The sequence below is a fragment of the Nomascus leucogenys genome, chromosome 6 (assembly GCF_006542625.1).
Source record: "Nomascus leucogenys isolate Asia chromosome 6, Asia_NLE_v1, whole genome shotgun sequence".
Taxonomy (NCBI): domain Eukaryota; kingdom Metazoa; phylum Chordata; class Mammalia; order Primates; family Hylobatidae; genus Nomascus; species Nomascus leucogenys.
In genome coordinates, this window is record NC_044386.1 from 35,243,686 (window position 1) to 35,259,893 (window position 16,208).

Sequence of the window (16,208 nt, forward strand, 5' to 3'; positions counted from 1 at the left end):
TTACTTCCACAGATACATTAGACAACACCAGCAAAGCAAGATGTAATACTTTAAAATTTTGAAAAATGCATAGTTCTGGCCAGGCACGGTGGCTCACGCCTATAATCCCAGCACTTTGGGAGGTCAAGGCAGGCAGGTCACCTGAGGTCAGGAGTTCGAGACCAGCCTGACCAACATGGTGAAACCCCATCTCTACTAAAAGTATAAAAATTAGCTGGGCATGGTGGCAGGTGCCTGTAATCCCACCTACTCAGGAGGCTGAGGTGTGAGAATTGCTTGAACCGGGGAGACAGAGGTTGCAGTGAGCCGAGATTACACCACCACACTCCAGCCTGGGGGACAGAGCGAGATTCTGTCTCCAAAAAAAAAGTCCAGTTTTTTATGCTTTTATGGTAGCCTGGCAGATAATCTGTGTAACCCTGAGCAAAGGTAAGCATTATTTACTATTAATTTTTTGTTCAAACACATATTTAAAAATTGTACCTATATCTATATAAGGTAGAAATGGCAGTTTCTTAACCTTGTGTGCACACCTGAAAGTAAAAGATGAAAGAGAGTCACTGGATTCAGACAGAAGAACTGGGAGAGAGTGCTGCCTTCTCTATTGGCAGCGGTGTGGCCTAGTACAGGTTACTTCCCCTACTGAGCCTTGATGCCTCTCATAGTGTGGGGTCCCCTCAAAAGAGAGCCGGAGATAAGGACTTGGGTGCAAATAGTTTATTTGGAAGTGGGAATGGAGAGTGGGGAGAATGAGACAGGAAAGGAGGATATATATATATAAGGGCGTGTTAGTTAAGTCACTGCTGTAGGCAACGGGGTCTTCACTGGGGTCTTGATTCCATTGAGATCTCTCTGAAACCCACAGAATTCTTCTCACATTGCCCATGAAAAAGACAGGAGACATGGATCCACTGGCTTCCTCCTCTGTCCTTTCAGCATTGCCCCTGAGGGTATAACTCCTCCACATTTTATGATGAAGGGGGGCGTCCAGAGAGGTGAGGAGTGACAGGAGCATAGCATGTGTCTGAGGTCACATGCTGGCTGCAGGAGGTGAGTCTGAGCCCTCCAAGAACTGTCCATGCCACGGCTGCTGCTGAAATCAGAAGTGGGACAAGGGGAGGTGACATGGCCCTAGAGGCATCGGCTACAGTCTCCTTATCTGTAAAACGTGGGCGATGACTTCTTCCAGCCTTATAGTGTATGGTTAGGAGGATCAAGTGATATTCTTGAAAATATGGGAAAGAGAAGAGCTTTGTGTAAGAAAAAGCTGTGTTGATGTTAAAAACCTACAAAAGTATAAGGTATACGTGGGTGTTATGTACAAGTATAATTCCAATTAAAATGCATTTTAACATTTAGAGCTCTGTAATATCTAAGGGGCTCAATGTCTCAAATTCATATGTATATATTTTGAGGCAGAGTTTCACTCCTGTTGCCCAGGCTGGAGTGCAACGGCATGATCTCGGCTCACTGCAACCTCTGCCTCCGAAGTTCAAGTGATTCTCCTGTCTCAGCCTCCCGAGTAGCTGGGATTACAGGCACCCACCACCACGCCTGGCTGATTTTTGTATTTTTAGTAAAGATGGGGTTTCACCATGTTGCCTGACCTCAAGTGATCCACCCGCCTCAGCCTCCCAAAGTGCTGGGATTACAGGCATGAGCCACTGTGCCTGGCTTCTTATGTATATTTTAAAATTATATGCCATTCCAACCAACTGCTAATATATATTTATCTGTTTACCTTGACAACATACCTTCACAGTGTCTGGAAGGTTAGCTTCAGATTTAGAATTCTTATTGATTCCAAATGGAATTCCAAATGGAACATGGGAATATGGGAAGGCCCAGTCACTTGTTATATCCCCTGTGCTAGGAATTCTGCCTCTATCTCTTCCAGAATATGTAACTTTAGTCAAGTTATCCTTTTTCAGAACCCCTATTTCCTCCTCTGTAATATCGAGCAAATGCAACCCTCATTGCAGAGCTCTTGCTTGTACTCCTCATAAAGTATCTATACACGTAGACATTCAGTGTGTATCTGTTTCCATCCCACAGTACCACCATTTCCCTTTCACAAAAGTAGAAATTGAGACTCCATTGCATAAGTTACTTTGCCAAGATAAAATGACTGGTTGGGGACAGAATAAAATTAGAACTGATTTCTCCTGACTTCCAGCCCAGTGCTCTTTTTATGAATCCCCACGTCCTTTCATGTTTGTGACCCACCTTCAGAGATGGAAGCTTAGACCCAGCCTGCCCAGAGCCCTGCTGGCTGAGGAAATGAGAAACCTCATCTTAGGCTGCTGTTTGATGTATTCCTGAAAGAAAGCCTGCACAGCTTGTTGCAGCATTTAATGTTTGGCTGCAAAATAAATCCATTTGTAAACATCTCGGAGCCTATCCCATTATAGGTGAGTGAATGTATGTTCAGGGAGAGCTTTCCTGGGCTCTGATGCTGAAACTGCAGTTTGTGTGTGCTACATATGGTCTCAATGTTTATGTCCTCCACAAAACTCATAGATTAAATTCGAACATCCAAGGCGATGGTATCAGGATGAGGTCTTTGGAACGTGGTTAGGTCATGAGGGCAGAGCCCTCAGGAATAAGATTGGCGCCATTATAAACAAAGCCCGGGAGGTCTCTCACCCCTTTCACCATGTGAGAACACAGTGATAAGATGCCATCTATGAACCAGAAAGGAGACCCTCAGCCTGGGCAACACAAAAAAATTAGCCAGGTGTGGTATTGCACACTGTAGTTCCAGCTGCTCAGGAGGCTGAGGCAGGAGGATCACTTGAGCTTGGAAGATCAAGGCTGCAGTGAGCCATGATCCTGTCACTACGCCCTAGCTTGCATATCACAGTGAGACCCTGTCTCACAAAGAAAAGAAGGCAGACCCTCACCAGGCAGTGGACCCTCACAAGACACTGCATCTGCTGGCGCTTTGATCTGGGACTTCCTGGCCTCCAGAACTATAAGCAATCAATTTTTGTTGTTTATAAGTTAGCTACTTTGTGGTATTCATTATAACAGCCCAAAGAGACTAAGACAGTAAGAAAGGATGAAAGGCTTTGGGTGGGAGGGGGTTGTCTTCAGTTATTTTATTTTCCCCAGAGAGGTCCATTTAATGTTTAATAGCGAATTCCTTTTTCCACTTCCTGTATACAGAAGCACACATGACAGGTTTCTATGTGAGCCAAAAGGTCCTTATTATTATACATCTAAGGGGCAGGACTCTGGCAGGCCAAGGCTAGGAAATTGTAGAAATTGGTTTATCCCCAGAAGTTATCCTCAGATTTACATATCTTAATGTGAAGTTCTTGTCTAAATTCTGTCACTGGAAGGTAAGGTTCCAGTCCTCTCTCTGTCTTCATGGGCACTTCTACATCAGTTACTCTTCTAATTTGCTATTCAATGGAGATACAGATTTCAAAGACATTGTTAGGAGATAGTCTAACAAGTTTTTTTGTTTTTTTTTTTGTTTTTTTTTTTTGAGATAGAGTCTTGCTCTGTCACCCAGGCTGGAGTATAGTGGCACGATCTTGGCTCACTGCAACCTCTGCCTCACTGGTTAAGTGAATTTTTTTTTTTTTTTTAATATTCAGCTAAGCCAGAAACAGTAGCTCACATTTGAAATCCCAGCTACTAAGGAGGCTGAGGCAGGAAGACCACTTGAGCCCAAGAGTTCTAGGCTACAGTGAGCTATAATTGTGCCACTGTATTCCAGCTCAGGCAACAGAGTGAGACCTCTGGTTAAAAAAAGATTAACCTGAAAAATTATGAGACCAAGGTATGCGAGTGCTGACTACTTATTTGCTAGTTTCGATGATATTTCAAGTAGACCTTATGCATAATATAATGATGTCTTGAGTCAGGGGCTTAGGACCATGCAAATTTTTGTTCTTCATCCAGCTTCTACTACCCCCAAAATAGAGGATACCTCTAGTGTGAACACCCTGAAGGCGCTCTCAGTAACTGCATCAGAGAAGAGCTTGGTCTCAGGCCCAGGCAGAATAAAAGCTTTTAGATGGCAGGAATCTTCATGATCTCCCCCAAAGTTGGTCTGGAGGCTATTTGTTAGCTTTCTTTATAGCCATAGATTTTTATTTTTTAAGCAGTGTAGAAAAGATCTGAAGAGGCAAGTTCTGAGTAAGCCTTCAGGCTGTAACATATTTTGCAGTGTTTTAAACACTTTTACTTGCTTTTTTAAAACACAAAAGCCGTGTGTTTGAGGTGAAGGAGAATATTTCTTTTCTAAAGTGACACTAAAAATTTCTTTGGGGGCAGCAATTCTTAGTGTTTATTAAAATAAGAACCAAGCATAAATATAGCTACCTATGTTTTGAAATATCTTGGCTATAAATATCTGAGAAACCTTCCTCCTTCTGCCTAAGATTTACCCAGGGTAAGTGCCTTTCTCATAAGCAAATAATATATAGTATGGTGGCAATGAAAACCAAAGGCCTGGATAAACGTTCCTCATCACCGAAGTTGCAATCGGGGTGGCATGCCTGTTGTATGCTGTCTATCGAGTTGGATAAACGTGAAAAATAGTTTTCATTTAACTTACCTACAGTTTTTCTAAAGGTGTCACCTTATTGGCTAAAACTGCTTCAGAGCTTTGCATTATCACCTTCTGGAAAGGGCAGGCTAAAGCTCAGCAATGGCTGTTTTTAGTTAAAAGTCCACCATTGGCCGAGCGCAGTGGCTCACGCCTGTAATCCTAGTAATCCCAGTCCCAAAGAGGCAGATAACTTGAGGCCAGGAGTTTGAGACCAGCCTTGCCAACATGGTGAAACCCCATCTCTACTAAAAATACAAAAATTAGTTGGGTGTGGTGGCACGTGCTTGTAATCCCAGCTACTTGGGAGGCTGAGGCACAAGAATCGCTTAAACCCAGGAGGCGGAGGTTGCAGTGAACCTAGATCATGCCACTGCGCTCCAGTCTGGGTGACAGAGTGAGACTCTTTCAAACACACACACACACACACACACACACACACACACACACACACACACAGTCTACTATTGGCTTATTCTGGGTACATGTGAAAGTTCAGAATATGTCTGTGTTTGTTTTAGGGACTCAGGTCAAGAAACATTGATCTCTAAATCCCAACGTCAGATATTTATATTAATAAGTGAGAAGGAGCAATGCTTCCCCTCTTCTTCCTTTCTGACTTTTCTGCCTAAATATTTCTCTGGTCCCTGGCAGATGCCTTCCATAATAAGACTTGAAGAATTCATCTTCACACAGGGTGCTTCTAGGTGGATTGCAGTAGCTACATATTGGTTTCATTTGAGAATCTCAAGGTCATGCAATCTGGGTGGGTTTTTTAAAGTATTACTTGCAAATTGATATTTTTGTCAAAAGTCATCTCTCTTTCCATCTCATCATAGACTTCCATATTCTGTAACTAACAAAGGAACTTAATTAGTTTCCTCAAGGAAGTGACCCTGCAAAGGCTGTTACTGAAATGAAGATCAAGTCTGGGATTCAGAATGGAAGCTGAACAGAGGAGGGGTTTTCTTTGAACAGTTCTAAGGGATGATGTGATTTGACTCATGGTCAAGGTGAAAAGCTGTGAAGGTTAAAGGAGTTTCTCATTCAGAATTGAGGCTTATACCCTGATTCATGGTATCATCTCTTGAGGTTTAAGTGTGTCCAAATGTGGAATCAGGAGAGACAGTTCTGAACCGGCCTCTAAGCCTGGCGAAGTTGCTTGATTCCAGTCCTCAGTTTCTTTCTCTGCAAATTAAGGCATGCTGAATACATGACATCTAAAATCCTATGACTCTGCTCGTCTAGTATCAAGATGTAGGGGAGGCGGTATGGATGGATTGCGTAACACACAGGCTGTGGGCTGGACTCCCTAGTGCAAACCTTGTCTCTACCACTTCTAACCTGTGTGATCTTTGGTGGGTTATTTAACTTCTCTGGGCCTCAGACAACAGAATGGGGATAATAATTTACTTGCCTCATGGGGTTATTATGAAATTACATGAGTTGACACACATGAAATGCCTAGAACAGCGCCTAGCCCTTAGTAAGTGCTCAATCAATGCAAACTATTCCTATATGGCTTTCTCGATGGGTCTTTTCTGCTTTCCTACATAGCCTGCTACTTCCTGGCTACAAGTGTGTTTTTAAATTATTTTATTTATTTATTTATTTATTTTTGAGATAGAATCTAGTCTCTCTCTGTCACTTAGGCTGGAGTGCAGTGGTGTGATCTCAGCTCACTGCAACCTCCACTTCTCAGGTTCAAGCAATCCTCCTACCTCAGCCTCCCGAGTAGCTAGGATTACAGGCATGTGCCACCACGCCCAGCTAATGTTTTTTTTATATTTTTAGTAGACATGGGGTTTCACCATGTTAGCCAGGCTGGTCTCGAACTCCTGACCTCAAGTGATCCACCCACCTCGGCCTCCCAAAGTGCTGAGATTGTAGGCATGAGCCACCGCACCCTCCCTGGCTACAAGTCTTTATGCTTGCTATCCTGTCAGGATAGCTATTCTACCTCCTTACTTAGCTAACACTTGTTCATCCTTCAGGACTCATCTTTAAGTGTCACTTCCTCCAGGAAGCCCTGCCTGACTACGTTCCTCTACTCCCAGATTAGGTTAGCTATACCTCCAACATTTACTTGCAATATTAATTACTTCTTCAAGATCTGTCTTCCTCTTGGAACATGAAGGCAATATCTACCTTGCTCCTTTGTGTGGAATATAGCACATAGCACTGTGAACACACCACATGTCAAATAGGTACTGGTAAGCATTTGGACACAGGCAGTCATGGGATTGATCTAGAGCAGGGGTGTCCAATTTTTTGGCTTCCCTGGACCACATTGGAAGAGGAAGAATTGTCCTGGGCCACACATAAAACACACTAATGATAGCTGATGAACTAAAAAAAAAAAAAAAAAAAATCATCTCATTTGTGAAGAAAGTTTACGAATTTATTTTGGGCCACATTCAAAGCTGTCCTAGGCCACATGTAGCCCTCAAACAGTGAGTTGGACAAGCTTGATCTAGAGGATGCCAGCAACTAGCTGGATCCCTGAGCAAGCCGCTTAGTCCTGCTGAGCCTTACTTTCCTCTGCTGTAAAATATGGATGGTAATAGTGGCTACCTCAGAAGGGTTGCAGAGATGAAAAGTTCTGTACAGCACTTAGAAGAATGGCTCATGGAGGATTTTTGATGTTTTTTTTTTAACTTGAGCCACATGCAAATATATTTTCACACTAGCAGTTACTTATTTTTGAGTAAATAACGTAAAAAGCATTACCCACAAGTAATTCAATGAATCCTTTACCACCAATATCAGAGGCCACAACAGTAACCAACATCTGACCTCACCCACTACAGAAATAAAAACCATACAAAAGCCAACAAGGATCTGCACATATGCATCCCCCGACCCCCACAATGCCCCACTTCAATCCCAACTGAAAGTTTATTTATTGCTATCGTCTTCTCATCATAAAAGTAATCTCAAGATGTGGTAAAGCTTCAAATAATACCTAAATGTATATGACTAACTTGAAAGTTCCTACTGTGATTTTATTTCATGTGGAATGCAAATTCATGTCTTAGAGCTTATCATAGTAACTACGTGAACTGCCACCATTCTAGCATTTTACTGGAATATATAGCAAAACTTGGGCATATGACTGCAATATTTAAGAGTGATGTAGTCTGATGTTGGCTTGCTGGCCCCCAAAAGTTAGAATTGAAAATATTTAAAGAATTATTCTTATACAGTTAATTTTGGGAGGAAATGGGAAAAAACAACCCTCCCTAATCTCCCTTTCTTTTCAAAAAAATGTGTTAGAAGTTTTGCTATTTAAGTATGAGCTTTCATTACCATCAGCAATAGAATCAGATATAAGCAAGAATGAGCTTGCTTGGATGTCAGCTGGGATTTCATATGACAGGTGACAGGTGCTGCTTCACAAAGAATTCTTTTCCTTACCTTTAGTTTTGAAACTGAAAATCTCAGAACCACCTTCTAGACTGACGCCTGGTCCTAGAAATTCCAGAAGCTGTCAAGTCCCTTTGCTCAGGCCCTAAAGGAAGGGCTTCTCTAAAGGATTTAAAGAAGTCCGGCCTATAGTTCGGCAAATTGATCCCGTAAAGCTTCAATTCCTCCTACCCTAAACATTCCTGATATAATTCCTGGTTAGACTGATGGCAATTGACATAAATTGAATTATGAAACAGCTTTGGGAGCCATTTGTAAACTGTAAATGAAATGTGCTCTCCTATTGCCCCACCTGGGACAAATTGCCAGCTGAGTTTATCATAACCCCTTTGTATCCATCTGTTTGTCATTTGGTTAGGTTAAACCAATTTGTAAATAAAGAAAGAAGGCTGAAAGCTGAAGGTCAAATAATACATCTTTTTTTTTTTTTCCATCTTTGACTACTGAGTGGTTTTGGACTTTTCTCTGCAATTCATTTAGTATAGAGCAAATCCTGCATAAAACCAGTCTGTAAAATTGACCAAGTCGGAGGCTTTTCTGAGCGTGAGGTTTTCTCTCACCCCTGTTGTATTTGCCCTGGGTAATGTACGGGATCACATCTCTTCTCTTAGAGCAGGGTGTTTAACCGGCAGTCCATAGATCCCCAAGGGTTTCCTGGATAGAATTCAGGAAATATAATTTAAGAGGTCCCTGGACTTGGATTGGGAAAAAAATTATATCCCTAGTTTTACCAATGGAAATTTAGCATTTTCTTCAAAAGTGAATGTAAGCAACAAATCACGATGGTATTAACAATTCTTGTGACCCTGTCAACATTAGAATCACAGGTGTTTTCTTATCTGGTTACAATGGTTGCACATATCTCAAAATACCAGTTATGTTTATCACTACTTTGAAATGGGCATAGTTATTAAATCCATTGCTAGGTTTTTAATTTAATGTGTTAATAAAGAAGTATATTATTTCATGATTTTTATTATTTTGATCATTCTTTTCAATGTAATTGGTTTCCTTTGTGAACCTATATATTTGATGCATTTAAAAACATCATTCCGAGAAGGGGTTCATAAGCTTCATTGGACTGTCAAAGTGGCACAAGCCAGGTTAAAGCATGCTGTTGTCTTAGATCAGGGATTGCTAAACTTTTTCTCACAGGATCAGATAGTAAATATTCTGTGCTTTGCCAGCTGTATGAACTCTATCTCAACTGCTCAACTCTGCCACTGTAGTAGGAAAGCAGCCATAAACAGTACCTAAATGGGTGTGGTTAAACAGAACCTAAATGGGTGTGGTTGTATTCCAGTAAAACTTTATTTACTAAGACTGGCAGCTGGCTGAAATTTGCCAACCCTGATTTAGGGCATCATGCTATTTCTAAGTTGAATTCTGAAGATATTTTAATTCAGCTCAATCACCCTTTATTGGATACCTCCTATGAGCATATGTTCATACAAACATGTATGTGTTGAGTATCTCATGTGAAAAACATGCAAGAGATTTAGGGATGAATAAATAAGCTGTAGACTCCACCCTTGGACAGTCTACTGGGGAATGCAGATGGACAGAGTTCAGAGGAGTAGTGAGTGTTGTAGGCAGGCATGGCGATCAGGAACCTAGAGAAACAGAAGCTTGATCTGACCTAGTTTTAAAGGAAGGAAGGCTTCTTATGGGAGCAAAGAAGGACACATCAGAGATTACCAGGCAAAAGGGGAGGGAGGAAGCAAGATGAAAGGCTTAGACTGAGGAAGCCACTTAAGCAATGGCTTGGAGGCAAGAAGAAAACGTTACCTGGAATTGCTTAGAAAGCCTGGAGCTCTGTGGGGAGAGAGATGCGTAGGCGAGGATCACACCAGAAAAAGGCCTTATAAAGGAGCCCATATGTATCCTGAAGTGAATAGGGAGCTATGGAAAGTTGTAAGCAGGAAAGAGACTGGTAGCGTCCCCGTCTTTGAAAGATCATGCAGACATCTCAAGGAACATGTAGATGAAGAAGACAAAGTCACCATGCTTAATGAGCTCACAGCCCAGGAGGAAAGACAGAAGTCTAAAATTATACCGGAAGGTGATCTAATCAGTGTGATAGTGGAATCAGATTCAAGGCATGGGATTGTCTGGAGGAAAGTCTTTTTAATTCTGTTTCCGAGATGATGTTTAGAAGGAATAATGTGAGAGAGAATACTTAGGGAGGGAGCCATCAAGTAACCCAGCGTCCTCCAGAAAGCATCCCATTGCGGGTTGGTAGGTTCGATGTGGAAAGAAGGAGGCCACAGGTGTCTGTCTGTGCTGTAATTAGGCTTCTGGTCCCCTCCCTCTAAGGCCAGTAGAGTGGCCTCTACGGTCAAGGCTATTCTGGATGTTCTGTTGTATCCCCTAGAGGACAGTTTGCTGCTCCAACAAATTCCATTCTCAAAAGTATTTTCCTAGCAGGATTTAACCAGTTTTAGCCATTTCCCAGTTAATGTCTGGGACATGCTTGAGCTTCACTCTTCATCTCAGCTCCATCTTTCTGGAACAGGAGTTCTCAAACCGAGAGGTGAAATAGAATAGAAAAGAGAATACCACAGGCTCTCACACATAGTAAAAAGGAGAATCATTTTGTGAAACTTGTTTCAGGTGTATGTGTGTGTGTGTGGTGTTTACTGGGTCACAATGTCCAGTGTATATCTTACTGTGGATCATTCAAAAACACAGCTCTGATATGTGATGAATCCAGAGCATGTTTGAGGTTGAACAGGCTTCATTTGCCACGTGTTCGTGTTGAATTCAAGTTCAAGGAACAGATTCCTCTCAGGGGCTAATGACACCTGCTTTCTTTATTTTTGGAATTGTAGAATTGGAAATGCCATCTAAGGTATTCTAGGGGGAAGAGTTCAGTGCAGTGTGTTTCAAATTATGGGCCACAGCACTTCAGTGAGTAGCAAGATCAATTTAATGGTCATTTACCAGCATTTTGTTTTTTAAAAGGAGAAGTAGAAAAGAAAGGAAAAGGAGAGAAAGAAAGGAGAAACATGATTAAGGTAGTAAAGTTAAGTATTTTTTCTTGAAACTTTTTTCAGCTTTGTACTCATATATAATATGCATATTTATGTGCATAGGTATATTTACTATGGAAAAATGTTTACTTACTGTGAGTCAAGGTCAGAGATACTGAATTAAGTAGCTCCCACCCTGATCAGGAAGTCACTTGTTACATTATCATCCCTGACTGAGGACCACCCAGTTTTGCTTTAATATAGTCAACGAGGCCCAGCTCATCCCTTCCAAGGCAGTCAGCTTCATTGTCAGTCGTTCCTAATTGACATCAAAAGGTTTTCCTGCCGTTGGCTTCTCTGTAAGAAACCACTGGGCCTGTTAGTCCAACATGGAAAACACAGAAGCTTTCCACAGCATCTTCATTTGTCTGTCTCTTATGTAAAGACACCACCCTATCCTCACTAAGTTTCCTCCACCTAAGCCAGCGGTACCCACTCTTTGGATCCTGCATCAAGTGGAGATGGGTCTAGAGCAACCTCTGCCCCGTGATCAACGTAGAGAACCATGTCTCCCTAGGATATGGATTCTGGGACTTAGACTTCCCTCAGGATTCTAGTTCACAGTGACCTATTCAAATACAGTTCTTGAAATGTGCTATTTTGCGCTGGCTTCCTACTGGTCCTTAGAGGTACTGTTTCTGCACTGATGCTCAGATGTATTATATCCCCAGCTTATTAGGTTATAAACTCCCTGAAAATGGAACTGTGCTTATACTTCCATGGAGCCTCTGGGAATATAACTATTGTGATGGGTGCCTGGTTGATAATCATTCATCATTTGCCAATGGACTAGCCCATGGCAGCCACCTATGGGGTTTGATAGTATCAAGAAAAGTGATCGTTCACTAAGATTGAGATTGGCAATGGGCAAGGTAGTCAAAACACCACAAGCAAGAATTAAAACAGAAAGATATACCACCCAGTGGTTCTATGACTTTGGGTAAATTATTTTCCTTCAGTGACCATGTAGGTAGAATGAGAGACTGGATCAGATCAGTGACTCTCAAAGCTTTTGGGATCATGATTTTATCTTTGAGAATCTGATAAAAGTGAAGGACCCTTTACTTAGAAAAATGAAATGTGTTCGTGTATAAAATCCTGCATATAATTTCTGAGAGTCCTCAGACACTTGGACCGAATGATCTCTAAGATTTCACCCAGCCCTGATTGCCAGGCTGGATTCTAACAATGCCAATGGTAAGTGGCAAAATGAACCAGTTAGTGAGCCCTGATTAAGTGAATTGATGAATTGGGTTTTGAGTACCCACTGCTGGCCGCATTCTCTATTCCCCACCTGAATTCACCTGCCCAGCAACTTTCCAAAGGTGAGCCACTGATCTCCTGAGGTGCCTGGCCCAACCCTATCTCACTACTTGGCAAAATGCTTGAAGTGTATGCCCTGCTGGTGGCCGCCCATGTTTTTGTTATTGTTGTTGTTGTTGTTTTTGAGACAGGGCCTCATTTTGTCACTAGGCTGGAGTACATTGGTGCAATCACAGCTCGCTGCAGCCTCAACCTTCCAAGCTCAAGCAATCCTCCCACCCCAGACTTTTTTTTTTTTTTTTAAGTTTTTTGCAGAGACAAGGTCTTACTATGTTGCCCAGGCTGGTCTTGAACTACTGGGATCAAGCAATCCACCCACCTCAGCCTCCTTAGTAGCTGAGATTATAGGCATGCACCACCATGCTGGCTAATTTTTTTTTTAATTAAACATAGTGAGACGAGGTCTCACTATGTTGCCCTAGGCTGGTCTTGAACTCCTGGGCTCAAGCTATCCTCCCACCTCGACCTTCCAAAGTGCTGGGATTACAGGCTTGAGCCACCCCACCAGATGGCCAGATGTTCTTCTGTTCCTGTGGAGTGGCAGCCCATTCTCAGTCAACTTCTCACCCTCTGGCCTTTTCATTGTTGAATACATTGCCAAGATAGTGTTGCTATGGTGATCTGACCAACAACTTTGTAGTTAGGATAAAGTGATTTTCTTCAGTCGAAAAAAAGATAAAAGTGTTTTGGGGGATGATTTAAGACAATACTTTTGCCTGGTCATCTCTTTCTCAGCCTCACCTTTGTACTTTTGTACCTGAAGAGACTCTAAAAACACTCAAATTAAAAACTCATGACAAAATCAGAGGCAAAGTGTTAAAGGTTTTGAATTGGCATTCAATCTGCATGAGCTTGTCTCTCTCACTCTATAGAATAAAAATAAATGCTAATGATTTCAATCTCTTATTTGCTGGAAATAAGAGTTTTTCTTTTCTGCATTAAATGGACAACATGTACAAAATCATCTTTTCGTTTTGCTGTAGTTTTTACATAAAGATTGTTGCAGGTATTTGCAGGTAGTCCTCGGTAAATAACAGCAGACTGTGAGAATAGATATGGGTTATTTCCTCTATAAATATCACAAGGGAAGCTTAGCAAAGGAGAGCAGGAGAGTTTTATCTAAAGATCACATCTTTTCTGACTTTACCTTTAGGTATCCCCTGTGGTTTTCCTCTGCGAAGTGATTTTGTTCTAATTCGAGTTTGTAAATGTGTTTCCTTCCACTCTCCGAGGTTTTCTCTTTGATGATAAAGTTAGTTTACATGAGAATTCCATCTTTGGGGAAAGAATATCAGGAAAGAGAAGCCAGCGCTGCTTCCTCCATGGGCATACCCTGTGAACTCTGCTTTTCCAAACACGTTAACACACTACCCCCAGCTTGGTGAGCTTGAGGAAGCATCATTTACTGGGCATAAGGACTCCATCTGGCTTTCAATCATTCCTGCTAATGAAAAACTGGGCGAGCTCACATTAAGGAAATCCACTGTTCACCCTGGCATCTTCTTTTAGCAAAGAAGAGTCTCTATTTCCTTGCCTGGTAAGTTGCTCATCAAAGACAAACAGAACTTTGTTGTTTCCTGCCTTCCTCTAAATATCTGTGAGCAGAGGTGTTAAATATCTGTGAGCAGAGGTGTTTAACAACAGAACACCTGAGAGGTGGCCAGGGAGCAAGCAAAGGGATGGGGAATCGCCTGCCGCCCACCGTCACTCCAGTTTTTCATCCAGTATGAAGGGTCTTCTAAATCTAACCTCATCTTACCAATCCAAGTGGGCCTCACCATTTATCAGCTATGTGACCTTGGGCAAGTTACTTACCCGTTCAGTGACTTAGTTCCCTTCTTTGTCAAAGAAAAAAAAAAGGTGGAGGTGTTTAATATTAGTACCTACTGCATAGGGCATTTGTGAGAAGTCAATGAGTTAAGTTATTAGAATGGTGCTTGGTAGATGGAAAGCCCTTGATATTATTAGCCATTAACACAAAGCCTCTACTCCCCTTAGGCCATTCGCACTGTCCGCAGGCCATGCACAATTATTTCCAACTTTTATCTTGTTGTTCTTATTACCTGGAATGTTCTTTTTTTCTCCCCTCCAGCTAGGACGTCCACATAGAGCAGCGCTATCCAGTGGAAATACAATGCAAGCCTATTTGAAAGTTTACGTTTTCTAAGAGTGGCATTTCAAGGGCAAGAAGAAAGAAATGAAATTAATTTCAGTAATATATTTTAACCCACTGTATCCAAAATATACTCATTTGAACATATAACCCATATAAAAACTATTGAGATATTTCACATTCTTTTTTATTTTTCTTTAAAATCCAGTGTACATTTTACACTATAGCACATCTCAATTCAGACACATTTGAAGTGCTGACTGACGACCACATGGGGTAGTGGTACCATACTGGATCATGCAGGTATAGAGTAAGCAGGCAGCTATAAGTTACTAGTTCTGTGAATAAGTCCCTTGAATAATGTCTGGTACCTGCTGAGTGTTTGCAATTTGATGCCAGGTACTAGGCTGGAGATATATATCTTATTTAATCTTTATGGCAGTCCTCTTAGGTAGGTCCTTTTATTTTTCTCATTTTACAGATGGGAAAACTGAGTCTTAAAGGAATTAAGTAGCAGCTAGTAAGTAGGAGAGTCAGGATTTGAACTCCAGAGCTCATCTCCCCGCTTCTGTATATTAAGTCCCAGATGGGGGCTCTAAGCAAAGGTCTGCCTTCTCTGAAGGGCCCTCCAAAGGACATGTAAAAATTCAGCATGTTGGCATAGCTGTATAATTCGTTAAGACTAAGAATGTCCGTGAACAGATTCTTCTTGGGTTTTCCCATGACAATTCGTGCAATTAGTCACCCTATAAAACTTATATTTATTTTGTGAACAGATTGTGAATAGACAGAATCTGCGTTCTTCTGACCTCTGGGGATGGGGACTGCCAAAGGGAGGATTGTTTGTGAACATCTGGAAGGCAGAGTCCTTGAAAGTGAATTCCTATGTGAAGATCTTTTCATCATAGTGAGGGCCTTGCAAGGAAAAACGGATGGTCTTTAAATAGTGTTTACAACTGACCCTAAAAATAATCTGCTTGTTTTTATCGGCAGGGACTTGCAAATGATGACTTGTGATTTCAAATCAGGATTACTTTCAGATAGGAAATGTTAACTTACTTTTACAAGTATTGCTTCCAGAGTTCAAATGCTGTTAGTTTACATAGCCAGCTAACTTCCCTTCCCTCTGGTATTTCTGAACTACTGCTTCTTCTTTTTTTCTAATCAATAAAGGCCAGATTTCGACAAGAGGTGGACCTTAATCCATGAGCGGATCCAGATGGACTCCATGGTTATCAAGGGCCTCGATCCAGATACCAACTACCAGTTTGCCGTGAGGGCAATGAATTCCCATGGCCCCAGCCCCCGCAGCTGGCCCAGTGACATCATCCGGACCCTCTGTGAGTACCAGGGCCCCTCTGAGGGACTGAGGGAACTGCATATCTGGGCTTGCCTCATGAAGACTCACTTGACCTGGATGCTGTGCAGAAGGACAGCCTGGAAAAGGGCTAACTCCAGGCTTTCCTCCTGTGGTTTTCCCAGCCCTTTGGAAGTTAGAGGCTGTCAACAGGGACACGGGCTGTTTCTGTGTCTTGGAGGTCAGCAGAGGATTTATTTTTGCATCATCCTTGGGAAGTTTGAGGTCAGTTTTCTTTCACAGTCACACAACAGACCACATAGCAATATGATGTACAGCCTTCCCCCTCCTTTTCATAGTTTGAGAAAATGAGTTAATCTTAGAACCATAGGAGAAAAAACTAAGGTCCCTGGAGGCTTCAGCGTTCGCGTTCGCCTGAAAATAAAGGATATTCAA

At 41.9% G+C, this 16,208-nt stretch overlaps 1 protein-coding gene across 3 annotated transcripts in view; it reads left to right on the top strand.

Moving 5' to 3' along the window:
- EGFLAM (EGF like, fibronectin type III and laminin G domains) overlaps positions 1-16,208 on the top strand; it is a 199,900-nt gene that overhangs the window by 87,788 nt on the left and 95,904 nt on the right. For all 3 annotated transcript variants that reach the window (XM_030813998.1, XM_030813999.1, XM_030814000.1), the window contains one exon: positions 15,629-15,795. In XM_030813998.1, coding sequence (XP_030669858.1) covers positions 15,629-15,795 — 167 coding nt within the window. The remainder of the gene's footprint in view (positions 1-15,628; positions 15,796-16,208) is intronic.